Source organism: Schistocerca nitens, chromosome 1, assembly GCF_023898315.1.
Source record: "Schistocerca nitens isolate TAMUIC-IGC-003100 chromosome 1, iqSchNite1.1, whole genome shotgun sequence".
Taxonomy (NCBI): domain Eukaryota; kingdom Metazoa; phylum Arthropoda; class Insecta; order Orthoptera; family Acrididae; genus Schistocerca; species Schistocerca nitens.
In genome coordinates, this window is record NC_064614.1 from 281,621,573 (window position 1) to 281,649,214 (window position 27,642).

General features: G+C 44.2%; 1 protein-coding gene across 1 annotated transcript in view; it reads left to right on the forward strand.

Moving 5' to 3' along the window:
• LOC126235475 (lachesin-like) overlaps positions 1–27,642 on the forward strand; it is a 1,351,138-nt gene that overhangs the window by 913,180 nt on the left and 410,316 nt on the right. Inside the window, exon 4 of the mRNA XM_049944199.1 lies at positions 21,852–22,010. Coding sequence (XP_049800156.1) covers positions 21,852–22,010 — 159 coding nt within the window. The remainder of the gene's footprint in view (positions 1–21,851; positions 22,011–27,642) is intronic.

The following is a 27,642-nucleotide window of genomic DNA, read 5'->3' on the forward strand; positions in this document are numbered from 1 at the left end:
CATTTTGAGCGGAAAAGAAGTCTGCAGAAGTAAATGTAACTTCTGGTGTCCTCCAGGAGAGTGTTAAAGGACCATTACTTTCCACAATGTATATACACTCCTGGAAATTGAAATAAGAACACCGTGAATTCATTGTCCCAGGAAGGGGAAACTTTATTGACACATTCCTGGGGTCAGATACATCACATGATCACACTGACAGAACCACAGGCACATAGACACAGGCAACAGAGCATGCACAATGTCGGCACTAGTACAGTGTATATCAACCTTTCAAAGCAATGCAGGCTGCTATTCTCCCATGGAGACGATCGTAGAGATGCTGGATGTAGTCCTGTGGAACGGCTTGCCATGCCATTTCCACCTGGCGCCTCAGTTGGACCAGCGTTCGTGCTGGACGTGCAGACCGCGTGAGACGACGCTCCATCCAGTCCCAAACATGCTCAATGGGGGACAGATCCGGAGATCTTGCTGGCCAGGGTAGTTGACTTACACCTTCTAGAGCACGTTGGGTGGCACGGGATACATGCGGACGTGCATTGTCCTGTTGGAACAGCAAGTTCCCTTGCCGGTCTAGGAATGGTAGAACGATGGGTTCGATGACGGTTTGGATGTACCGTGCACTATTCAGTGTCCCCTCGACGATCACCAGTGGTGTACGGCCAGTGTAGGAGATCGCTCCCCACACCATGATGCCGGGTGTTGGCCCTGTGTGCCTCGGTCGTATGCAGTCCTGATTGTGGCGCTCACCTGCACGGCGCCAAACACGTATACGACCATCATTGGCACCAAGGCCGAAGCGACTCTCATCGCTGAAGACGACACGTCTCCATTCGTCCCTCCATTCACGCCTGTCGCGACACCACTGGAGGCGGGCTGCACGATGTTGGGGCGTGAGCGGAAGACGGCCTAACGGTGTGCGGGACCGTAGCCCAGCTTCAGGGAGACGGTTGCGAATGGTCCTCGCCGATACCCCAGGAGCAACAGTGTCCCTAATTTGCTGGGAAGTGGCGGTGCGGTCCCCTGCGGCACTGCGTAGGATCCTACGGTCTTGGCGTGCATCCGTGCGTCGCTGCGGTCCGGTCCCAGGTCGACGGGCACGTGCACCTTCCGCCGACCACTGGCGACAACATCGATGTACTGTGGAGACCTCACGCCCCACGTGTTGAGCAATTCGGCGGTACGTCCACCCGGCCTCCCGCATGCCCACTATACGCCCTCGCTCAAAGTCCGTCAACTGCACATACGGTTCACGTCCACGTTGTCGCGGCATGCTACCAGTGTTAAAGACTGCGATGGAGCTCCGTATGCCACGGCAAACTGGCTGACACTGACGGCGGCGGTGCACAAATGCTACGCAGCTAGCGCCATTCGACGGCCAACACCGCGATTCCTGGTGTGTCCGCTGTGCCGTGCGTGTGATCATTGCTTGTACAGCCCTCTCGCAGTGTCCGGAGCAAGTATGGTGGGTCTGACACGCCGGTGTCAATGTGTTCTTTTTTCCATTTCCAGGAGTGTAAATGACGTAGTGGATTTCGTCGGAATTTCCATGAGGCTTTTCGCGGATGACACTTTTGTATACAGAGAAGTCGCGACACTAGAGAAGTGTAGTGAAATACAGGAGAACCTGTAGAGGATCGACGTTTGGTACACGGAGTGGCAACAGACTCTCAACATAAGCAAATGTAACGTATTGCCAATACAGAGACAGTATGGAATCCATACGAGGCAGGACTGATGGGAAAGAATACAGAAGATACAAAGAAGAGCAGCCCTTTTCGCTACAGGTTTATTTATTAAAGCTTTATGCAGATGGCTCTGAGCACTATGGGACTCAACTGCTGAGGTCATTAGTCCCCTAGAACTTAGAACTAGCTAAACCTAACTAACCTAAGGACATCACAAACATCCATGCCCGAGGCAGGATTCGAACCTGCGACCGTAGTGGTCTTGCGGTTCCAGACTGCAGCGCCTTTAACCGCACGGCCACTTCGGCCGGCTTTATGCAGATGCTCAGCGGAGTACAGTGGCAGATGCTTCATGAGAGGCATTCTGCATCACGGCGCTGTTAAAGTTCCGAGATTGTACGTTCCTAGAAGAGTCAACAAATGTTTTGCTTCTCCTGCTGCAACCATACTTTACTACCAGTGGTGCTGGTAAAACTAGACCTAGTAGGAAGATTACCGTCGCTTATGTCCTACAGCTTCTCCAAGTTACCCTCTGTAGTACTGGTTTAACAAATTAGTGTGGTTCACGAAATTACAGGTCTCTGCGAGTTACAACTGAGGTATTAATAATACCTAGCTGGTGGGTTTAACCAACCGGTAAAAATTTGGAGGCGACGGATAACGCAATCTTTTTTTTTATTTAGAACCACTTCAGAAGGCACTTATGAAGGGTTTAATATTCAGCATACAGCTTTTATTTACTTTCATTTGTCGATCAAGAATGGGACTGAGGAAGTGTCTAACCTTTGGTTTCACCTATTCTTTATGTTGGAGAAAATAATGAGTCGAGGACTACTGGTCATTAAAATTGCAACACCAAGAAGAAATGCAGATGATAAACGGGTATTCACTGGACAAATATACTAGAACTGACATGTGATTACGTTTTCAAACAGTTTCGGTGCATAGTTCCTGAGAAATCAGTACCAAGAACAACCACCTCTGGCCGTAATAATGGCCTTGATACGCCTGGGCGTTGAGTCAAACAGAGCTTGGATGGCGTGTACAGGTACAGCTGCCCATGCAGCTTCAACACGATACCACAGCTCATCAAGAGTAGTGGCTGGCGTATTGTGATGGAGCCAGTTGCTCGGCCTCCATTGACCAGACATTTTCAATTGGTGAGAGATCTGGAGAATGTGCTGGCCAGGGCAGCAGTCGAACATTTTCTGTATCCAGAAAGGCCCGTACAGGACCTACAACATGCGGTCGTGCATTATCCTGCTGAAATGTAGGGTTTCGCAGGGATTGAATGAAGGGTGGAGCCACGGGTCGTAACACATCTGAAGTGTAACGTCCACTGTTCCGAGTGCCGTCAATGCGAACAAGAGGTGACCGAGACGTGTAACCAATGGTATTCCATATCATCACGCCGGGTCATACGCCAGTACGGCGATGACGAATACATGCTTCCAATGTGCGTTTACCGCGATGTCACCAAACACGGATGTGACCATCATGATGCTGTAAACAGAATTTGGATTCATCCGAAAAAATGACGTTTTGCCATTCGTGCACACAGGTTCGTCGTTGAGTACACCATCGCAGGCGCTCCTGTCTGTGATGCAGCGTCAAGGGTAACTGCAGCCATGGTCTCCGAGCTGATAGTCCATGCTGTTGCAAACGTCGTCGAACTGTTTGTGCAGATGGTTGTTGTCTTGCAAACGTCCCCATCTGTTGACTCAGGGATCGAGACGTGGCTGCACGATCCGTTACAGCCATGCGGATAAGATGCCTGTCATCTCGACCGCTAGTGATACGAGGCCGTTGTGATCCAGCATAGCGTTCCGTATTACCCTCCTGAACCCACCGATTCCATATTCAGCTAACAGTCACTGGATCTCGACCAACGCGAGCAGCAATGTCGCGATACGATAAACCGCAATCGCGATAGGCTACAATCCGACCTTTATCAAAGTCGTAAACGTGATGCTATGCATTTATCCTCCTTACACGAGGCATCACAACAACGTTTCACCAGGCAACGCCGGTGAACTGCTGTTTGTGTACGAGAAATCGGTTGGAAACTTTTCTCATATCAGCACGTTGTAGGTGTCGCCACCAGAGCCAACCTTGTGTGAATACTCTGAAAAGCTAATCATTTGCATATGCAGCAACTTCTTCCTGTCAGTTAAACTTCGCGTCTGTAGCACGTCATCTTCGTGGTGTAGCAATTTTAATGGCCAGTAGTGTAGATAATTGATATTTATTTAATACATGAGACATTCCGACAAATAGCCTTGTATCTGTTGGAATAGTTACTGCCTATTCTCATGCAACAGCAAGGGTTCTCATATTATGCATCATCACAACTGGTCTCTCTAGTTAACATGATTTTCATTCGCCACCTAATTATGGGAAGGGAGAGGGAAACGCAGACCTGGCTTCAGTGGAATTTTATGCACTTACACAGTTATACTTAACCCTACGCCTGCTACTTATATTACGTTTAATTACTGCAGGTCACGCAGACCAAGTTCAGCAAAGACACAGCAAGCGAACTCGGTCAGGGCGGAAGAGTATCCACCTAAATATTTAAAATTTCATTAAAACGTACTCTGACGAGGGGATAGCAAGTGGTGCACTTGACCGTGACTGCCAATTTTGGTTTAATCCTGCGTTCCGAAACAACACCACGTTACTGAGCTGGGGGTGGGGGGAAGAACATTTACTATCATACGGCGGGAAAATTTTACAAGGCTTTATCCCATCAATGGACATTAAAATCTGAATTGTTCCTAGATACAAGAGTTTAAACCGTATATTTTATGCAACGCTCTTCATTGTAAGCAAATCAAATAGTTACGGGGGACACAAGAAACGTTTACTATTTATCACTTTGATACTATTCCGCACGTATGTCCAAGTTTCGGTAGCCAACAGAAAGGCAAAAAAATACCGACACACAAGATTGTTCCTTACACACACGCACTACCGTATAGTTATTCACTCGTCTACTGTACATTTTCAGACCGGAACTGCACTTTAACAATGTGGCGGTTGCTCCAACCGACCACGTGGCGGGAAACAAAGTACACAAAGAAAAAATATGAAAAATAAAAAAAAATCCACCAAAATATTACTGTTAAATAAACACCAGATTAAAATACATTAAATGAGTTAACTTCCGTTACGCAGAGAGGAATAATACGACCCTGAGCTTAGGGCCCATGGCGCGTGCCTAACCAAGGCACAATCGCAAAGTTCTTGGTAAAATTTGAGCAAATTACGAAAATAAACTCTCTTATGGGGGTTTCGTGGTAATCTCACACCTGATCTCTGCATCTGGGCTTTAGTAATGAACAGATGTTGAAACATTCTAATACATTTGTTAATATTACCATTACGAGAGCTGTGTTTTCCACTCCTGCCCAGCGCCGCTACCCAGGAACAAGTGGACCTGCGGCCACATCGCCCAACCGTTGCATGTTCAAAATGTGGTGGAGTGGATGGTTCGCCAACCTGACAGAGCCAATACTCGTGCCTTCGCGACTACTCTGACCTGCCTTGAACACTTTCTTTGCCAGACTTGTTTGTGTTTAGGGGTTGGTACTATCCTACCACAGAACCACTCTACTCATGCAGTGCTACAACCTCTGACTAAAGCTTTCTGCTACTTCACTTAATTTCTCATTCATACAGTCCAGGTCGCAGAAGGGAAAGGATGCAGTGAACGTGGCACAGATGAAAAAAAAAATAAATAAATAAACACCGTTTGGTCCATTCTCTGCCGAGTAAAAACATTCTCACTATTATTCTGCTGTACCGGAATTTATTGAGAAAAATATGGGACGTGACAACAAGTTCCGTTTCATAGTAGCTGAAGAGTTTCATGGACCACGACCTTACATCCCGGAAGGTTTACCAGAAGATAAGTTCCGTTTCATTGCGTATATCTCGTGAAAAGACCTTCGAGAAAAAATTAGAGACATGTACGCGAATGGAACAGGAAAAGGGTAAGTGACACTGGTACACAAGATAATGTGGCATGCGGAACAAATATGTAGTTGTAGATGTGGATGCGGTTTCCAGATACTTTTGATCATGTATTTGACCTTGATTTCACAGACACAAATGAAAATAAGTTAAACGACTAGCCGCAGATGTCTTGGAGGAATGTAAGGAAAGTATCCTAAAAACTCAGGTAAATATGTGTAAGATAGATTTATTCAAACCCATGCTCAACACATGATTTCAAAGAGCACGTGTTCCATACACCATTTTTCATATAGGCTATCTGCTAAGAAAAAGGAAGGTACTGATCACAGTGTAAACAAATGGCTCTGAGCACTATGCGACTTAACTTCTGAGGTCATCAGTCACCTAGAACTTATAACTAATTAAACCTAACTAACCTAAGGACATCACACACATCCATGCCCGTGGCAGGATTCGAACCTGCGACCGTAGCGGTCGCTTGGTTCCAGACTGTAGCGCCTAGAACCGTACAGCCACTCAAGCCGGCCACAGTTTAGACAAACACCGCATTTCGATACCGGTAATACTGCTCTGAATACGAAACATAAGCCTACAGTGAAAGAAAATCGTGAAATTATCACTAGCTTTACTTCACTCGTGGCTGGTTCCAAGCCATCTGTTGCTTTCCAAAAAGTGTCTGTCTCACAATAATTTTCGACTTCTTACGATACACAAAGAACTTTCGCGTCTTTACACCCTTGGGTACTGGCGCAAGTGAACATTTCGAAAGTTATCCTCGACACTACAGTCGCGAGTTTGTGTTCAGGCGTTGAAAGGTGACGTAAATACATTAGAAAAATAGAAATAGCGGCAAGCATCACAATACTGGCAGTTTTCAAGTTAATAAAAAATGACGCCCTGCTCAATTTCAAAGCAAGAATTTTCCGTTATACGAGCTACCAGAAATATCCTGTCATCAGACACAAAAATGATCGTAATTATCAACCAAACTACCACACATGCAATGTGTGCAAAATTACATTTTTATAACAGTGTAGCATGCAAAATTCTCGCAGTTTTGTGACGGCAAAGACACTGCACAGAGAGGAGCGTTGTTTGCAGATGGAGGTTATAACGAAACTGATAGCAGTGATCAGAAAGCTTGCATTAGAAAACGATCATATATATGTACAACATGAAAGAGACTCTCCTTTCCGTCTGCCATTGACAAACGTTATTACCTGCTATTGTGATGCACGTTGCCGTGGCTGCGCCGCCGTAGGTGTACAAAAAAACCGGCAATCTCTCGTCCGCAGCACGAGAGGCAGCCGATGGGCGGCACTTGTTGGCAGCGAGTGGTCCTGATTGACCGCCCGGCTCAGTACACTTGCAGGGGTCATTACACGCCACGGGGGAGCAGTCATTGGGGAGGAGGGGTGGGGGAGGGGCCACTCTCCACAACAAGCAACATCGACCTGACTGCCGGACGCAGCGGACGCGTGCAAGTGAAAAGCAATTAAACCGCCGGCATCGGGGCTAAGTGGGCCCTACGGACAGAAAAAAGTCTATAAGGCTCCACCCGTCGCCAATATCGTTCTCGTTGTCCGGCTACCAATAGGCACTCGTTTGGGAGGACAGAGGAGTAGCGGAGGGGTGAGAACCTCATTAGCCTGCGTCTCTCCAATGTGCGGACTGTGGGAGTGGCCGTTGCAAATGTGAAGCGTGCTGTCGTCTCTAATTCTAAGCCTTGCGGCAATTCCCCGAAAACTAGTAACACCTATTGCCAACCGTGACCTCATGACATTATATGTAAACTGGGGCCGCCTAGTGGGCTTGTCTACAGATGAGTCTCTTATGTAGCCAGCAAGTGAACTGTCAGTGGGTGGCCAGTGGAGCTGTACTGGTAAACAATCGACAGCCGCCGCAACGTTAGTCGGGCGTGTAAGTACTCCACTGGAAGAAATCGTGTAACTGCCTTAGTGCGCCTAGATAATGGCTAGCTTGATTGAGGACCCAAACACGGCGAAATTACGCAACAAATATGTGGCGACAAAATGAGAGTTCTGATTGATCGTATGGTCACTATGCAACCAAACGTAAGACTTACAGCGAAAATGCTTTCTTAGAAACGCGTCACAAGTAATCATGTTTATTTTTGTAAATCACCGTAAGTAATAATATTTATTGTAGTTTGAGAAGACTATATTAATGTCTTAATGCTAAAGAAAACAAAATTTGCCATGAGCGATTTTGGACGCTTAGCAGGTGCTGCAGTCATGGACTGTGCGGCTGGTCCCGGCGGAGGTTCGAGTCCTCCCTCGGGCATGGGTGTATGTGTTTGTCCTTAGGATAATTTAGGTTAAGTAGTGTGTAAGCTTAGGGACTGATGACCTTAGCAGTTAAGTCCCATAAGATTTCACACACATTTGAACATTTGACGCTTAGCAGCATTGTTTAACTTTCTGAAAAGTGCCACGGCGCAAACTTTTTCGCCTTTAGGATTCTGGGTGACACACAGCCTCAAAAAATTCCAGTATTTCGGGCAAGCATCGGTTTCGGACTCTTAACATTTTCGCTATATTGCTATGCAGTAACTCAGAAGAATTACGACAATATTCGGAAAATTGTTCGTTTGGGTGTGTACAACATTGTGGACTTTACCAGCAGTTCCATGCTAGACCTTAATTATTATTGTTCATAGCGTTTTTAGCTGATTTCGAAATTGCCGCGTGGGATTAGCTGAGCGGTCTCAGGAGCTGCGGTCATGGACTGTGCGGCTGGTCCCTGCGGAGCTTCGAGTCCTCCCTCGCGCATGGGTGTGTGTGTGTGTTTGTCCTTAGGATGATTTAGTTTGAGTAGTGTGTAAGCTTAGGAACTGATGACCTTAGCAGTTAAGTCCCATAATATTTCACGCACATTTGAACATTTGATTTGGAAATTATGTGAGATCTATAACTGAACTTCAATGAACCATACTGTACTTTCGTTGGTGACTAGGTTGTTTACGCAGGCCTGCTGCCCGACAGCAAGTTAGCTTTGTTCGCTAATAGACATTACCTCTCGCCCACTCAGTGAGCTATTGAATATGAACCGTGAATTCAGCAAACATGAAACATGTGTCAAAAACCATCATTTAGCTACTAAACTACAGTTACGTGGGAGTAAGCTTCTCAGACAGTTGCAGGAACTTGTAGTCTGGACTTCAGAATCCTAATACAGTGCTGTGTGTCGCGCCATAGACGATCGGCGAACCAGATGTATCACACGTTGTCACGCTGTCCGGAGGGCAGTGAACGACTTCTTACAAATACCTGACGTCACGGAACAAGGGACACTTACGTACAAATGTTCAAATGTGTGTGAGTTCCTAAGAAACCAAACTGCTTAGGCCATCGATCCCTAGACTTACACACTACTTAAACTAACTTATGTTTAGAACAACACACACACACACACACACCCATGCCCGAGGGAGGACTCGAACATCCAGCGGGAGGGACCGCGCAGTCCGTGACATGGCGCCTCAAAAGGCGCGATCATCTTTGCGAGAAACTGGAAAGTACTGCCCGCTGGCTGAAAGAGGATCGCTATCGAGGCGCAGCGGAAAGAATATAGAGTGGTAATCCGCGAGTCGTGAAGTCAAGCTCATTTGCAGCATCTTTCTTCCAGTTCTTCTGTTGCTTACACTAAAAATAATCAGAAATATATTCTATGTAGTAATATTTTCATGCAAGATGCGCAAAGGAAAGGTAAAGGATTGCAGGGCGTATACATGAGAACTTCATATGTACAATTACGTACTTCCATTATTTTACAGCTGATGATAGACAGGTCCTTGAGTGATATTCATCTCATAAACAGGGGAGAGGTCCTTGAGTGATATTCATCTCATAAACAGGGGAGCAGTAATTTTATTGGCATCTTGCACACGTTAACGACGCTTGTGTTTGTATTACATGGTTGTTTTAAGGTTTCTGTAGCAAGACAAAATTGGTTACACTCATAAAATGCTATCCCTCGTTGCACAGCTTGGCAATAAACACATAAATTCACCAAATATTGGCGAAGGTAGCTGGTGATGCACAATAGAATGTGTTTTGATGCAGTATTCTCGGAAAGTGATTTTTTTATAAGAGCAATTCTGAAGTTTTTGATCAATTATAAACCTGACGATAAAATCATAAATCGCACGGTTGCGTTAGTGGAGGTCGTTTGGGGACAATCGCTTTCTGAACGAAATCGGTGGTGTAGTACAGGTGTGGGATACAACGTCAATAGAAATTCTCAGCCGGAGAAAGATTTCGCAAACGAGGGAAATACGAGAAAAACATAGAATTTCGGTGGAAGAGAAACAAACTGTGTTATTGCTCGAAAATCTGTGGAAGGAATGCATTAGTTTGATAGGAGAGAAAAACCAAGACAGTGCGTACGTACGTCACATAAGACTGTATAATTATAAAAAACGTAGTAATACATCGAAGAACTACCGTAGTATCGGGAGCTGGACAAAAAGCTTTTAATGCCAATGAATGGCTGCGTGAGACAGAATTAGCATTACACCTGCAAGATTGTCTAAATATGAAGTACGTAAGGAATGTGGCGGAGGATATTATGCACCCATATTAGCGATTGTCCGTTCTATTCCGTGCACGCACTGGGCGAGGAAAAAATGACTGTATAACTCTCTACACGGTCGAATTCCCTTATCTTAATCTCCTTCTCCCAATGCAGTACAGCGATAGTGGCAGCGCAGCTATCTCACGGATTTCCTCGATTACCTGTTCTCCAAATTTACTCAAGAGGTTCCGTTAGGACGACGTTGCTTTTCTACAAAAGATTCCTATCCTAGCAGCGCGTTTCTGGGTTCGTATGCATTCATGTCTATGTGGTAGAGACACCAAGTGCAGGAGCAGTCCACCAGAAGCGATCGCCATAGCTTTTTACCTACGCTTATGCACGTAGAATGCGCCTCTCCAGAGACTTTCCCACAAATCTACGATTCTATTCTCCTTCCGTACAACAGACATTACGTGTTCGTCCTGTTTCGTATCGCTTTTAGTGTCAGCGCTAAATATTTAAACGAGGTTCCAGATATTTACCACTGATTCCGTAAAGTAACTGTTTCTATGTTGTCCGGCGATTGTATTTCGCTTACCCCTAGAGAGAACTGACATTCATTCTACCAAGTGGAAATTTTGTCCAAGTGTTTCTGAATTTAGTTACGATTCTCCAGCACGATACAGTACTGGAAACATAATATCGTCAGCTAACAGATGGCGTTATGTTTGCGATTAAATCTGCCTAATCAAAATTGAAGTACGAATGACTCGTAGTGATCGCGCAGTACGAATGTCGCTGGTGATTTATTAACACTACTCAGATTGTTGGTCTCCCACCTCTCTAGTAACTTTTTACACTATTCAGATCGTTGGCTTCCAATCTTAGTGAGTCGAGGAACCTGCGTGCCTCAACTACACAGATAGCCGTACCGCGGACGCAACCACAACAAAGGGGTATATGTGGAGAGGGCAGACAAATCCGCAGTTTCTGAAGTGCCCCTTTTCACCAGCCTTTCCAGTAACTGCAGAGCCGATAGTCTGGATGAGTGACTTATTGGCCTTGTAAAATTAGCCAACATGTCCTTACTGTGATGATACTGCCAACGGGTGAAAGCAAGGGAAAGCTAGAACAGCTATTTGTTTTTCTAAGGGCACGCAGCTCTACTATATGGATTAATGATGGTGGCATCAACCTGGATAAAACATTCTAGACGTAAAATAGTACATCGTTTGGATCTGCGGAGGGGGACTACGCAGCTGAATATCGTCGTCAGGAGAAACAAAACTTGCATTCCACGGGTAGGGTTGTAAGGTGGAATGTTGTTCATGTGGGAGCGAACGTGTGAAGTGAGCGGGTAGGTAAGTTAGAGAAATTAAATAGGGAAATGGATAGGTTGAAGCTACCTGTAGGGGAATTAGTGAAGCGGCGTGGCAGGAAGCATTTTGGTGTCGTCAGAACCGAATCAAGTGATGCGGGAGTAGACCTTATAATAAAGGACAAAATGGGAAATGGGTAAGCTATAGTCAACAATATAGTGAACGCATTGTCGTAGCCAAGATAGACACTCATCACATTAGTATAAGTTTGGTGGTTAAGGGGGAATAAAACTTGCGAAAGGTGGCTAGAATTCGGTAGTAGGAAAAGGAAGAGAAGAAAAAATAGTAGGTGAACATGGACTGGGTGAAAAGAATGAAACAACAGTCGGCTAGTAGAATTTTGCGAAAGGTATAATTTAATCTTCGCCAACACTTTGTTCATGAATCATGAAAGAAGGTTGTTTAAGTGGTAGAGACCTGTGGACACTGGACAGTTTCCCATACATTACAAAATAGTAAGACAGGGATTTTGAGAACAGATTTTTAACTGTAACACTCCTCCAGCGCAGGTGTGATTTCTGACGATAATTTATTGGTTATGAGCTGAACGTTGAAACTGAAGAAACTGCAAAAAGCAAGTTGAGGTAAACTGACGCGACTAGAGGTTCATAAGAACATTAGAGCGAACGTAAGGCAACTATTTATGTAAACGGGGGAAATCCATAGAGCAGAAAACCAATGGATAGAGAGTTGAAATGGGGACGACAGTAAAGCATTAAATATGTAGAAATACAAAGCCTAGTAAAAATCAATGGATAACACATGAGATATTGAGTTTACGTTAGATGAAGAAGACGAAATGGAATTCAGATTTTTAAGAACGAGAGTGAGACAAATAGTAAAATGGATAAACAGGAGTGGCAAGACTGTAAAATCATGCAAAACTAATGGAAAGATAGACGCCTCCTACATGGAAAATAGTGACCATTGAGCTACAAGAATATGAAGACCTCAAATGGCAAGCCAATCCCGGACAAGGAATGCTGAGAATTTGAAGGAATGTACAAAGTATTTATATAAGGGAAACAAACCTGAGAATAATGTTGTAGAAAGAGAAGAAAAAGTATGTGAAAATGCGAAAATCTGATATGATCTGAGAGAGCACTGGAAGACACAAGTCGAAACAAGTCTCCTAGAATAGACAAGATTCCCTCAGAGGTTTTAAGATCCTTGGGAGTGTCAGCCATGACAAAATTATTCCACCTGGTAAGCAAGATATATGGGAGGGACAGGTGAAATACACCCAGACTTCAAGAAAAATATAGCAATTCCAGTTCCAAAGAAGGAAGGAACTGACAGGTGTGAATACTACAGCACCATCAGGTTAATAAGTCAACGTTCCAAAATACTGACACTAATTATTTTTCAGAAGTATTGAAAAACCGGAAGAAGTCGACCTGGGAGGAAGGTATGTTTGGGTTCCGGAGAAATTTAGGAACACGCGAGGCAATACCGACCATATGACTTATCTTAGAACACTGGTTAACAAAACGTGATATTATGTTTATAGTACTTGTAGATCTTTGACGATGATGACTGGAATATTTTGTGGTCTTCAGTCCGAAGACTGGTTTGATAGAGAACTCCAAGCTACAATATCCTGCGTGTCTCTTCGTCTCCAAATAACTGCTGCAACCCAAACCCTTCTCAATCTGATTATTGTATTCACCTCCCGGCCTTACTCTACGATTCTCACGCTCCACACTTCCCTCCAATACTAAATTCGTGATCCCTTGATGTCTCAGAATATGACCTATCAACTGATCCATTTTTCTAGTCAGTTTGTACAACAAATTTCTTTTCTCATCAACTCTATTCAGTACAACCACATTACTTTGTGAACTACCCAGAAAATATTCAACATTCTTCTGTTGCACCACATTTCAAAAGCTTTTATTCTTTTCTTGTTTAAACTGTTTATTGTCAACGTTTCACTTCCATAGATGGCTACAATGCGGACAAATACCTTCAGAGAAGACTTCCTAGCTCTTAAATCTATATTCGGTTTTAATAAATTTCTCTTCTTGAGAAATGTTTTTCTTGCCATTGCCAGTTTACATTATAATTTTATCAGCTCTACTTGCGCCATTATCAGTTACTTTGGCCAACCAAATAGCAAAATCTATCTATTAATTCAAGTGTCTCGTTTCCTAATCTACATCCCTCAGCCACACCTGATTTAATTCGACTACAATCCATTTTCCTTGTTTTGTCCTTGTTCTTATTCATCTTATATCTTACTTTCAAGGCACTGACCATTCCGTTGAACTGATATTCCATGTCCTTTGCTGCGTCTGACGGATTTACAATGTCATCGGCAAACTCCACTTTTTTATTTCTCCATCCTAAATTTTTTATTCCTACTATTTTTTCTTCGATTTCCTTTACTACTTGCTCAGTGCACAGACTAAACAACATCGGGGTTCTACTAAAACTCTGTCACATTCCCTTTTCAGCCACTGCTTTCTTTTCATGCCGCTCGATTGTTACAACTGCCGTCTGGTTTCCGTGTATTTTATCCCTGCTACCTTCAGAATTTCTAAGACAGTATTATAGTCAACGCTGTCAAAAGCTTTCTCTGAGTCTAAAAATGCTATAAAAGTAGGTTTACCTTTCCTTAACCTATCCTCTAAGGTTAGTCGTAGGGTCAGTATCGCTTCACGTGTTCCTACATTTCTCCGAAATCCAAACTGATCTTCATCGACGTCGGCTTCTACCAGTTTTTCCATTCTTCTGTAAAGAATTCGTGTTAGTATTTTGAAACCGTGACTTATTAAATTGATCGGTAACATTAATACCTGTTGGACCCTGATTTCTGTGGAATTTAAAAAAAAATGGCTCTGAGCACTATGGGACTTAACATCTATGGTCATCAGTCCCCTATAACTTAGAACTACTTAAACCTAACTAACCTAAGGACATCACACAACACCCAGCCATCACGAGGCAGAGAAAATCCCTGACCCCGGCGGGAATCGAAGCCGGGAACCCGGGCGTGGGAAGCGAGAACGCTACCGCACGACCACGAGCTGCGGGCTGGAATTTAAACTACACTCCTGGAAATGGAAAAAAGAACACATTGACACCGGTGTGTCAGACCCACCATACTTGCTCCGGACACTGCGAGAGGGCTGTACAAGCAATGATCACACGCACGGCACAGCGGACACACCAGGAACCGCGGTGTTGTTGACGGACTTTGAGCGAGGGCGTATAGTGGGCATGCGGGAGGCCGGGTGGACGTACCGCCGAATTGCTCAACACGTGGGGCGTGAGGTCTCCACAGTACATCGATGTTGTCGCCAGTGGTCGGCGGAAGGTGCACGTGCCCGTCGACCTGGGCCCGGACCGCAGCGACGCACGGATGCACGCCAAGACCGTAGGATCCTACGCAGTGCCGTAGGGGACCGCACCGCCACTTCCCAGCAAATTAGGGACACTGTTGCTCCTGGGGTATCGGCGAGGACCATTCGCAACCGTCTCCATGAAGCTGGGCTACGGTCCCGCACACCGTTAGGCCGTCTTCCGCTCACGCCCCAACATCGTGCAGCCCGCCTCCAGTGGTGTTGCGACAGGCGTGAATGGAGGGACGAATGGAGACGTGTCGTCTTCAGCGATGAGAGTCGCTTCTGCCTTGGTGCCAATGATGGTCGTATGCGTGTTTGGCGCCGTGCAGGTGAGCGCCACAATCAGGACTGCATACGACCGAGGCACACAGGGCCAACACCTGGCATCATGGTGTGGGGAGCGATCTCCTACACTGGCCGTACACCACTGGTGATCGTCGAGGGGACACTGAATAGTGCACGGTACATCCAAACCGTCATCGAACCCATCGTTCTACCATTCCTAGACCGGCAAGGGAACTTGCTGTTCCAACAGGACAATGCATGTCCGCATGTATCCCGTGCCACCCAACGTGCTCTAGAAGGTGTAAGTCAACTACCCTGGCCAGCAAGATCTCCGGATCTGTCCCCCATTGAGCATGTTTGGGACTGGATGAAGCGTCGCCTCACGCGGTCTGCACGTCCAGCACGAACGTTGGTCCAACTGAGGCGCCAGGTGGAAATGGCATGACAAGCCGTTCCACACGACTACATCCAGCATCTCTACGATCGTCTCCATGGGAGAATAGCAGCCTGCATTGCTGCGAAAGGTGAATATACACTGTACTAGTGCCGACATTGTGCATGCTCTGTTGCCTGTGTCTATGTGCCTGTGGTTCTGTCAGTGTGATCATGTGATGTATCTGACCCCAGGAATGTGTCAATAAAGTTTCCCCTTCCTGGTACAATGAATTCACGGTGTTCTTATTTCAATTTTCAGGAGTGTATTATATTCTTCTTAACGTCTGATGGGACTTCGACTGTCGCATACATCTTGCGCATAAGATGGAATAATTTGTCATCGTTGGCTTCCCAAGGCTATTAGTACTTCTAACGGAATTTCGTCTACCCCCGGGGCCTTGTTTCGACTTAGGTTTTTAGTGCTGTGTGAAATTCTTCTCACAGTACCACATATCCCATCTCATCCTTATCTACAGCCTCCTCACTTTCTATAATACTACTTGCAACTCAATAACCCTTGTATAGAACTCCATATATTCCTTCTACCTTTCAGCTTTCGTTTCTTTGGTTAGGACTGGTTTTCCATCTGAGCTCTTGATATTCATACAGCTGCCTCTCTTTTCTCCAAGGGCCTCTTTAATTTTCTTGTAGGGCGTCTCTATCTTACCCGTATTGAAATATGTTTCTAAATCCTTTCTTTTGTCCTCTAGTCATTCCTGCTTAGCAATTTTGCACTTCCTGTTAATCTCATTTTTAGACATTTGTATTCCCTTTCACCTCTTTCATTGGTGCATTTTAAAATTTTTCCCTTTGATCAACTGAGTTGAATACCTCTTGTGTTATCCAAGGTTTTCTACTAGGCCTGGCCTTTTTACGTATTTCATCCTCTGCCGCCGTCACTATTTTATCTCTTAAAGCTACTGCGTTCCTTTCCCCTTTTCGAGTCATCCACTGCCTAATGCTCCATCTGAAACGTTCAATAACCTCTGGTTCTTTCTACTTACCCACACCCATCTCCTTAATTTCATAACTTTATGCTATTTATTCAATTTTAATTTAAGTCAATAGCGAATACACTGTGGCCAGAGGCCAGATTGCCCCTGGAAATACCTTACAATTTAAGATATGGTTCCAAAATCTATGTCTTACCGTCATATAATGAATATGAAATCTTCCGGCGTCTCCAGGTCTCTTCCAAATATACAATCTTCTTTCATGATTCTTAAACCAAGTATTTGCTATGAATAAATTAGGCTCTATGCATAATTCTACCAGGCGGCTTCCTCTTTATTCCTTTGCCCCAGTCCATGTTCACCTACTGTCTTTCCTTCTTTTCCTTTTCCTACCACCTTTTCCTTAACTATCTGAGCAATTCCTTTTACCTCATCATGCATTTCTTCAACCGCTCCATCATCTGCGTAGCTAGTTCGGATATAAACTTGTACTACTGACGTGGGTGTTGAGTTTGTGTCTATGCTGGCTTCAATAGCGCTTTCACTATACTGTTCATAGTAGCTTACCCATATTCTTATTTTCTTATTCATTATTAGACCTGCTCCTGCATGACCTGTATTTGATTATTTGTAACCCTGTATTCACCTGACCGGAAGTTTGTTCCTCCTGCACCGAACTTCACTAATTCCCACAATATCTAACTTCAACCTATCCGTTTCCCTTTTTAAATTTTGTAGCCTACCTGCGCCAATCTGTAGAACCTTTCGCCTTGGTTCTCCTAATGATGATATCCTTCTGAGTATTCGCCTCTGGAGATCCGAATGGGGAACTATTTTACCTCCGAAATATTTTACCTAAGAGGATGCCATAACCATTTAACCATACCCTCGGAGAAAATTACGGCTATAGTTTCCCCTTGGTTTCAGCCGTTCGCAGTACCAGCAGCCCATTTTGGTTGATGTTGCAAGACCACATCAGTCAGTCATTCAGACTTTTGCCCCTGCAACTTCTGAAAAGGCAGCTGCCTCTCTTTAGGAATAAAGCGTTTTGAAATATTATGAAGACAGCAGATGATGCTGTAATTTACCGTCTAGTAAGGTCATCCGAAGACCAGTATCAGTTGCAAAGCGATTTAGAAAAGATTGCTGTATGGTGTGGCAGGTGGCAGTTGACGCTAAATAACGAAAAGTGTGAGGTGATCCACATGAGTTCCAAAAGAAATCCGTTGGAATTCGATTACTCGATAAATAGTACAATTCTCAATGCTGTCAATTCAACTAAGTACCTGGGTGTTAAAATTACGAACAACTGCAGTTGGAAAGACCACATAAATAATATTGTGAAGAAGTCGAGCCAAAGGTTGCGTTTCATTGGCAGGAAACTTAGAAGATGCAACAAGTCCACTAAAGAGACAGCTTACACTACACTCGTTCGTCCTCTGTTAGAATAGTGCTGCGCGGTGTGGGATCCTTACCAGGTGGGATTGACGGAGGACATCGAAAGGGTGCAAAAAAGGGCAGCACGTTTTGTATTATCACGTAATAGGGGAGAGAGTGTGGCAAATATGATATGCGAGTTGGGATGGAAGTCATTAAAGCAAAGACGTTTTTCGTCGCGGCGAGATCTATTTACGAAATTTCAGTCACCAACTTTCTCTTCGGAATGCGAAAATATTTTGTTGAGCCCAACCTACATAGGTAGGAATGATCATCAAAATAAAATAAGAGGAATCAGAGCTCGAACAGAAAGGTTTAGGTGTTCGTTTTTCCCGCGCGCTGTTCGGGAGTGGAATGGTAGGGAGATAGTATGATTGTGGTTCGATAAACCCTCTGCCAAGCACTTAAATGTGAATTGCAGAGTAATCATGTGGATGTAGATGTAAAATACAGGGAGCGAAGCATTATTTACAGCTTGTACAGAAACCAGAATACAATTCTGAGCGTCATGGGACATGAAAGGGAAATAATGGTTGAGCCTATCCCCAATGTTACGCTATCTGTTCATTCAGCAAGAAGGAAAGGAAACCTAGGAGAAATTTTGGAAGGTAATTGCAGTTCAAGGAGAACAACTAAAAAGTTGAGGTTTGCCGACGACATTGCAATAGGCTATTTTCCTGCATTAAAAATATGGTTCTGACTGTTGTTATTCGGAGTGAATATAAGTTTCGAATCGCATTTACGATCAATATTCGCACAAAAAATCTCTTATCTTTATGTAATTAAAGTTTAAAAATCATTGAATATCAAGATTTGATCATGTGATCGAAAACTTTCTGCTATTGGCTGAAGCTCTGGTGACATTTTCCTGAAATATGAGTCTTAACTTTATCTTCGATAATGATAGAAGCTGAAGTAATGAAATAAAATTGCGCTAAAGGCAGCACTTAAACCCAGGTCATCTGTTGACTAGGTATATGTGCTAGCAACTACACCAGGACGGCAAGGTGGCTGCCCCAACTCCACGGACAACGCTAAACCAAAGCCCTCCCTAACACAAATTTCAGTTCACGCCTTCAGACCATTCCCCTCTTTTTAAATCGTCAGTATTTCCGAGGCTATCGGATACTGAAATAGCACCCCAGCTTTGTACGTAATGGGGAAATCCTCAGGCGTACATGGTCTATTGATCTGATGGAGTTATATTTTCTTGGAGACATATGAGCCTCAACTTTATCTCCAATAACGATGGAAGCTGAACTAATGAATTAAAATTTGTTTCCTGCTTACTACGCAGATGGCCGGTCTCGGTGGCCATGCGGTTCTAGGCGCTGCAGTCCGGAACCGCGGGCCTGCTACGATCGCAGGTTCGAATCCTGCCTCGGGCATGGATGTGTGTGATGTTCTTAGGTTAGTTAGGTTTAAGTAGTTCTACGTTCTATGGGACTGATGACCTAAGATGTTAAGTCCCATAATGCTCAGAGCCATTTGAACAATTTTTACTACGCAGATGTGCTAACCACTAAATCACTGTCGCAAGTTGGTGCTAGGAAGGGCGTTGGAACAGTATACTCCCTGCAGCTGCAGAAACCACATTGCCTCGGTGGTTTAGTAGTGCATATGCGCGTAGTAAACAGGAGACCTGGGTTGAAGTTCCACCTTGGCACAAAATTTAATTCATTACTTAAGCTTCTATCCTTATCGAAATTACGATTTAGGTTTTGCAAATTGTAGATGGATTCAGCCCATACAAATACAGTGTCAACAGAAGACGTCGGTTTTCTTTTCCTGTAAGGGAGAGAGCAATGGTTAGTACAATGGACTTGCATTCAGAAGGGTTCAAACCTGCGTCCGGACATCCTAATTAGCGCTTTCCTTGATTTCTCTAATTCGCTTATGGCAAATGCCAGAATGGTTGTTTTGAAAGGACACAGCCGATTTCCTTTCCCTTCCTTCCTTAATCTGAGCTTATGCTCCGCTCTAATGACCTCGTTGTATACTGGGTGCCAAACATTAATCTCCTCCGCCTCCTCTTTGGTTATCGTTAAGAACAATTAGATTTTTAAAGCGGAATTTTACGTGTTCATTCCATAGTGCTGTCCAAAGTTAGTCTAGTGCGATATTCGTTTCATCGAATGAATTTTAAGGGGCAGGAAGAGTAACCAGTACTGCAGCAACGACAGCACTCCCCTGGGCCGTGCTACCACCACCATGCAACAGCGCTGCTCAATCGCTGTTGGAGTACTAGTTATTGTTCCTGTATTAATGTCCCTATCAATATCGATAAAACGAATATCGCACTAAAATAATATCGGAACGCTCTATCGCATTACCCTTTAAAAATCATTTTTTTCTGTAAAGGAAACAAAACATCCGTTTCCGTGGCCACTGGACATTGCATGAAAGAGAGATTATAAGCTGTATTTCTTTTGGTTGATTCCTGTTACACATTTCAAAAACTAAATTGTAAATATCTGATGAAACATGAGATAAAATTTGCCTGACGATTCTTAGGACGGACTCAGAAGCCTGTAATATGCAATAACCAAAATATAGAAAACACGACACAAAACACAGAAAAACTACAACCCTTGGACACAAAAGTACTGTGATGTGGTTGCCGTCGGTGCGGGAACAGCTCATCACAGTGTCGTTGTGGCGCTTTTCCATTGAATTCAGTGAACTCATACACAAGGTGGAGGATAACTTAAAAGAGGGCAGTACTGTTATCAGCAGCAGGTACTGTGAGCGAATGAAAACAAGACATACATTGCATACCGTCCACAGTTGCACTGTTTTGCACTACTTTCAGTGCAACGCAGATACAAAAATAATAGGGGTAAGAGACCAAACAAACTGCAATAACTCTGTGACGAACCGCCGGAGACAATGTGTTCCTTACACCAAAATACTTGGAAGCCTCTGAAAGAGTGTCGATGGAGTTCTGGTTCACCCTTCATACTGCGATCAGTAATTGTCCTGTAACACTACCTTGGCGCATACCCAAATTTACCTTTTACATCTGGATATTTGCCTACGCTGACAAACGCAAGTGTTCTGTTAGATTTCAAAATCAAATGGCTCTGAGCACTATGGGACTTAACTTCTGAGGTCCCCTGTAACTTAGAACTACTTAAACCTCACTAACCTAAGGACACCACACATATCCATGCCCGAGGCAGGATTCGAACCTGTGACCGTAGCGGTCGCGCAATTCCAAAATGTAGCGCCTAGAACCGCTCGGCCACTCCGGCCGGCTCTTAGACTTCAGGCCCACCCTAAAGTTGGTCTGATATTCCTTACGAATGTAGTCTGTTCCGTTAGGTGACAGTATCGAATACCTTCCGGGAATTAACAAACACGCTATCACCTGTGGTCTCATTAACAAACAGAGAAGGAAACCTCTGAAACAACGTTCGAGAAATTGTCAGATCTGGATTAATACATTTTTTCGAGTGTTGCTGTCCAGAAACGTTAGTGTACAAATATGATTTAGAATAAAATCTGAAGAAATTAATGAATCATACAACAGTGCAATCAGTTACACTTCACATAACTTCGGAAGTAGTAAAGTCTTTACTTCGTTTGAAGAACGTTATTTATAAGTTTTGTGTGTGAATTTATTTTCGCCCTGTTTTGTTTTTTGTCAGTCTCTATGCAGCGAGAAATGCACACGATTGCCATTCAGAGCACTTAACACAGACTAATTGCGAGTAGTGAAGCCCTAGAGTGCGGCGTGCACTGGTGTGCCGCATGACGGCTGGAAGCAGCAGAGGCATTGTGCTGAGAGCCGCCGGCGCTCGTGTGTTGCAGTTCCGCCCGACATCCTGGACTACCCGACGAGCACGGACATGGTGGTGCGCGAGGGCACCAACGTGACACTGCGCTGCGCAGCCACCGGCTCGCCCACCCCCACCGTGACGTGGCGGAGGGAGGGCGGCGAGGACATCCCGCTCGGCAACGGCCAGCACGGTGAGTGCAGCCGGCACGCACTATGCCAGCCTCTGATGATGTACAAAGTTCGAAACGCCTTTAGTATCACGTTTATTCGTGAATTTTGTAAGCAAAATTATACCTTTTGTGTGAACGATGTAAACACTAAACACGGTAACGTAAGTTTCTACAGTTAGTTTACTGGCCATCGAAGACTAAATACAAGTATAATTAAGTAAACACGATGTGTCTGTGACTGCTGCCAGAGTTCCGCAAGCGAATTTCACAGCCACCTGGGATTTGTGTGATAACCGTCCATTCGCCATCGATGAAGAAGGTTTTATTTTGGCACTAGGGGTGCTACTTATGAAGATATGGGTGTCTAAAGAGAGCGTTTGTTCGCCATGACATAATAAATGTAAGAGGTGTTTCTCCGTTAACGTCGCTTTCTTTTTTTAAAAAAGAAAAGAAAAAGCCAACCACACACTCCTGCAGCCCCATGGCTACTATATGGTACTGTAGCACTCCAACCTCTATCCATGAAGAAGATTTCGTTTGGAACTGCGGGTTTTGAGATCGAAGATGTGGGTGTCAAAAGGGGCATTTGCAGACAATCTTGACTTGCAAACTCTCAAATTCTGAAGGTGGTAGGGGTCAGATACAGGGAGTGAAAGACTATTTACAGTTTCTGCAGAAACCAGATGACAGTTATAAGAGTCGAGGGGCGTGAAAGGGAAGCAGGGGTTGGGAAGGGAGTGAGACTGGGTTGTAGCCTACACCCGATGTTATTGAATCTGTATATTGAGTAAGCAGTGTAGGAAACAAAAGAAAAATTTGGAGTACGAATTAAAATCCATGAAGAAGAAATACAAACCTTGAGAATTGCTGATGACATCGTAATTCTGTCAGAGACAGCCAAGGACCTGAAAGAGCAGTTAAACAGAATGGACAATGTCTTGAAAGGAGGATTTAAGATGAACATCAACCAAAGCAAATCGAGGATAATGGAATATAGTCGAATTAAATAAGGTGATGCTGAGGGTATTGGACGCTTAAAGTGCGGGGCAAAGTCAGGAAATTCGGGGACCAAGCAGCAATCGGTATTGTAATTATAAACTGTCGAAGCTGCATTGGTAAAGTACCGGAACTTCAAGCGCTGATAGAAAGCACCGAAGCTGAAATCGTTATAGGTACGGAATGCTGGCTGAAGCCAGAGATAAATTCTGCCGAAATTTTTACAAAGGCACAGACGGTGTTTAGAAAGGACAGACTGCATGCAACCGGTGGTGGGGTGTTTGTCACAGTTTGTAGTAGTTTATCCCGTAGTAAAATAGAAGTGGATAGTTCCTGTGAATTGTTATGTGTGGAGGTTATACTCAACAACCGAGTTAGGTTAATAATTGGCTCCTTTTACCAACCTGCCGACTAAGCGGCATTAGTGGCAGAACAACTGAGAGAAAATTTGGAATACATTTCACATACATTTCCTCAGCATGTTATAGTCTTAGGTGGAGATTTCAGTTTACCAGATACAGACTGGGACACTCAGATGTTTAGGACGGGTCGTAGGACAGAGCGTCGAGTGACATTATACTGAGTGCACTATCCGAAAATTACCTCGAACAATTAAACGGAGAACCTACTCGTGGAGATAACATCTTGGACCTACTGATAACAAACAGACCCGAACTTTTCGACTCTGTAAGCGCAGAACAGGGAATCAGTGATCATAAGGCCATTGCAGCATCTCTGAATATGGAAATAAATAGGAATATAAAAAAATGGAGGAAGGTTTATCTGTTTAGCAAGAGTAATAGAAGGCAGATTTCAGACTACCTAACAGATCAAAACGAAAATTTCTGTTCCGACACTGGCAATGTTGAGTGTTTATGGAAAAAGTTCAAGGCAATCGTAAAATGCGTTTTAGACAGGTACGTGCCGAGTAAAACTGTGAGGGACGGGAAAAACCCACCGTGGTTCAACAAAAGAGTTAGGAAACTACTGTGAAAGCAAAGAGAGCTTCACTTCAATTTTAAACGCAGTCAAAACCTCTCAGACAAACAGAAGCTAAACGATATCAAAGTTAGTGCAAGGACGGCTATGCGTGAAGCGTTCAGTGAATTCGAAAGTAAAATTCTATGTACCGACTTGACAGAAAATCCTAGGAAGTTTTGGTCTAACGTTAAATCAGTAAGTGGCTCAAAACAGCATATCCAGACACTCTGAGATGGTAATGGCATTGAAACAGAGGATCACACGAGTAAAGCTGAAATACCAAACATCTTTTTCCAAAGCTGTTCCACAGAGGAAGATCGCACTGCAGTTTCTTCTCTAAATCCTTGCACAAACTAAAAAATGGCTCACATCGAAATAAGCGTCCAAGAGTTAGAAAAGCAACTGGAATCACTCAACAGAGGAAAGTCCACCTAACCTGACGGGATACCAATTCGATTCTACACAGAGTACGCGAAAGAAGTTGCCCCCCTTCTAACAGCCGTGTACCGCAAGTCTCTAGAGGAACGGAAGGTTCCAAATGATTGGAAAAGAGGACAGGTAGTCCCAGTCTTCAAGAAGGGTCGTCGAGCAGATGCGCAAATCTATAGGCCTATATCTCTGACGTCGATCTGTTGTAGAATTTTAGAACATATTTTTTGCTCGCGTATCATGTCATTTCTGGAAACCCTGAATCTACTCTGTAGGAATCAATATGAATTCGGGAAACAGCGATCGTGTGAGACCCAACTCGCTTTATTTGTTCATGAGACCCGGAAAATATTAGATACAGGCTCCCAGGTAGATGCCATTTTCCTTGACTTCCGAAGGCGTTTGATACAGTTCCGCACTGTCGCCTGATAAACAAAGTAAGAGCCTACGGAATATCAGACCAGCTGTGTCGCTGGATTGAAGAGTTTTTAGCAAACAGAACAGAGCATGTTGTTCTCAATGGAGAGACGTCTACAGACGTTAAAGTAACCTCTGGCGTGCCGCAGGGGAGTGTTATGGAACCATTGCTTTTCAAAATATGTATAAATGGCCTAGTAGATAGTGTCGGAAGTTCAATGCGGCTTTTCGCGGATGTTGCCGCAGTATACAGAGAAGTTGTAGCATTAGAAAATTGCAGCGAAATGGAGGAAGATCTGCAGCGGATAGGCACTTGGTGGAGGGAGTGGCAACTGACCCTTGACATAGACAAATGTAATGTATTGCGAATACATAGAAAGAAGGATCCTTTATTGTATGTTTATATGATAGCAGAACAAACACCGGCAGCAGTTACTCCTTTAAAATATCTGGGAGTATGCGCACAGAACGATTTGAAGTGGAATGATCATATAAAACTAAATGTTGGTAAAGCGGGTGCCAGGTTCAGATTCATTGAGAGAGTCCTTAGAAAATTTAGTCCATCAACAAAGGAGGTGGCTTACAAAACACTCGTTCGACCTATACTTGAGTATTGCTGATCAGTGTGGGAACAGCACCAGGTCGGGTTGACAGAGGAGAAATAGAAGATCCAAAGAAGAGCGGCGCGTTTCGTCACAGGGTTATTTGGTAACCGTGATAGCGTTACGGAGATGTTTAGCAAACTCAAGTGGCAGACTCTGCAAGAGAGGCGCTCTGCATCGCGGTGTAGCTTGCTCGCCAGGTTTCGAGAGGGTGCGTTTCTGGATGAGGTATCGAATATATTGCTTCCCCCTACTTACACCTCCCGAGGAGATCACGAATGTGAAATTAGAGAGATTCCAGCGCGCACGGAGGATTTCCGGCAGTCGTTCTCCCCGTGAACCATACGCGACTGAAAGAGGAAAGGGAGGTAATGACAATGGCACGTAAAGTGCCCTCCGCCACACACCGTTGGGTGCCTTGCAGAGTATAAATGTAGATGTAGATGTAGTAAATGAGTTTTGCTATTTGGGGAGCAAAATAACTGATGATGGTCGAAGCAGAGAGGATATAAAATGGAGACTGGCTATGGCCAAAAAAGCGTTTCTGAAGAAGAGAAATTTGTTAACAACGAGAATGGATTTGAGTGTCAGGAAGTCTTTTCTAAATGTATTTGTATGGAGTGTAGCCTGTATGGATGTGAAACATGGACAGTAAATAGTTTAGAGAAGAAGAGAATAGAAGCTTTCGAAACGCAGTGCTACAGAAGAATGCTGAAGATTAGATGGGTAGATCACGTAACTATGAGGAGCTACTGAATAGAATTTGGGTGAAGAGGAATTTGTGGCACAACTTCACTATAAGAAGGGATCGGTTGGTAGGACATGTTCTGAATCATCAAGGGATCACTAATTTATTATTGGAGGGCAGCGTGGTGGGTAAAAATAGTTGAGCGAGAACAAGAGATGATTACACAACGCAGATTCAGAAGGATGTAGGGTGCAATAGGTTCTTCGAGATGAAGGAACTTTCACAGGATAGAGTAGCATGGATAGCTGCATCAAACCAGTGTCTCGACTGAAGACCACAACAACAACAGGTGAATGGAGCGAAAAACACTAGATGCTCTTTCCGGATATTCGGCCAGCATATGATAGATAACCCATCTTTGGCTTCTCTTCCTCCCGTCTCGATCTCAACCTCTTTCTCAGGCGTTCTTCGTTTTTAGTACATCGTCCATTCAATTTGATCATCTGAGTACACATTACTTCAGGACGCTATTCGTGGGTATTGTAATTCCTCGGCGAGACCCTCTTTGTCTTAAAGTGTTCTGTATGGACCAGAGTCTTTAGCATCAAATTCCTTTGTGGTGGGTTGTGGTTGCCTGACATTTAGTGAAAGAGATCAGTGTCTTATATTTTATATATAAACTGTGACCCGGGATCCATCAAAGATCGTAGTGCACGTAGAGGCTCGAACTCACCCATGAAGGGCGGCACGAGATCAACGTTAGTTCAGAGTCTAGTTGGTGCCCAGGCAACGACTGCACATAACAGCAAACCTCGCAGCACTTGAGAAGACGACTGGGTCTTGCGCCGTTATATTGTGCGTAAAATGGAAACAACAACTTGGCAGAGCACCTGGAAGTTCATCATTAACTAATCGCCCAGAGAAAATCAGAGAGAGATCACATTGCCGGCCGTTTGGCCGAGCGGTTCTAGGCGCTACAGTCTGGAACCGCGCGACAGCTACGGTCGCAGGTTCGAATCCTGCTTCGGGCATGGATGTGCATGATGTCCTTAGGTTAGTTAGGTTTAAGTAGTTCTAAGTTTTAGGGGACTGATGACCTCAGATGTTAAGTCCCATATTACTCAGAGCCATTTGAACCCTTTTTAGAGATCACATTGCTGTTTACTGTATTTACAAATGACACCACATGACCTATTTGAAATTTTACTGCATTACTTACTTACTACTCCCCAGAAACTGACAACGTATTGAAAAAATAAACCTAACAGATACTGCATTTGCTATCACCTGCTTTTGGAAAATAAACGTCCAACCTGACGGCAGACCTCATTTTCGTGAGACTCAAAACATCAGTATAATCAAATGAAAGCGGCCCTGCATATTCTGATAACAAATCAATGCATATTAGTGACTCGATATGTGTGAAGAATGGTTCCTCAAGTGCATTATCTTCGCACTCTTTCCCTACCACACACCCTTTTGTTCACTATATCTGCATCATTTAGCTGCTAAAATGCCGCTTCAGAGCCATCATTATTTA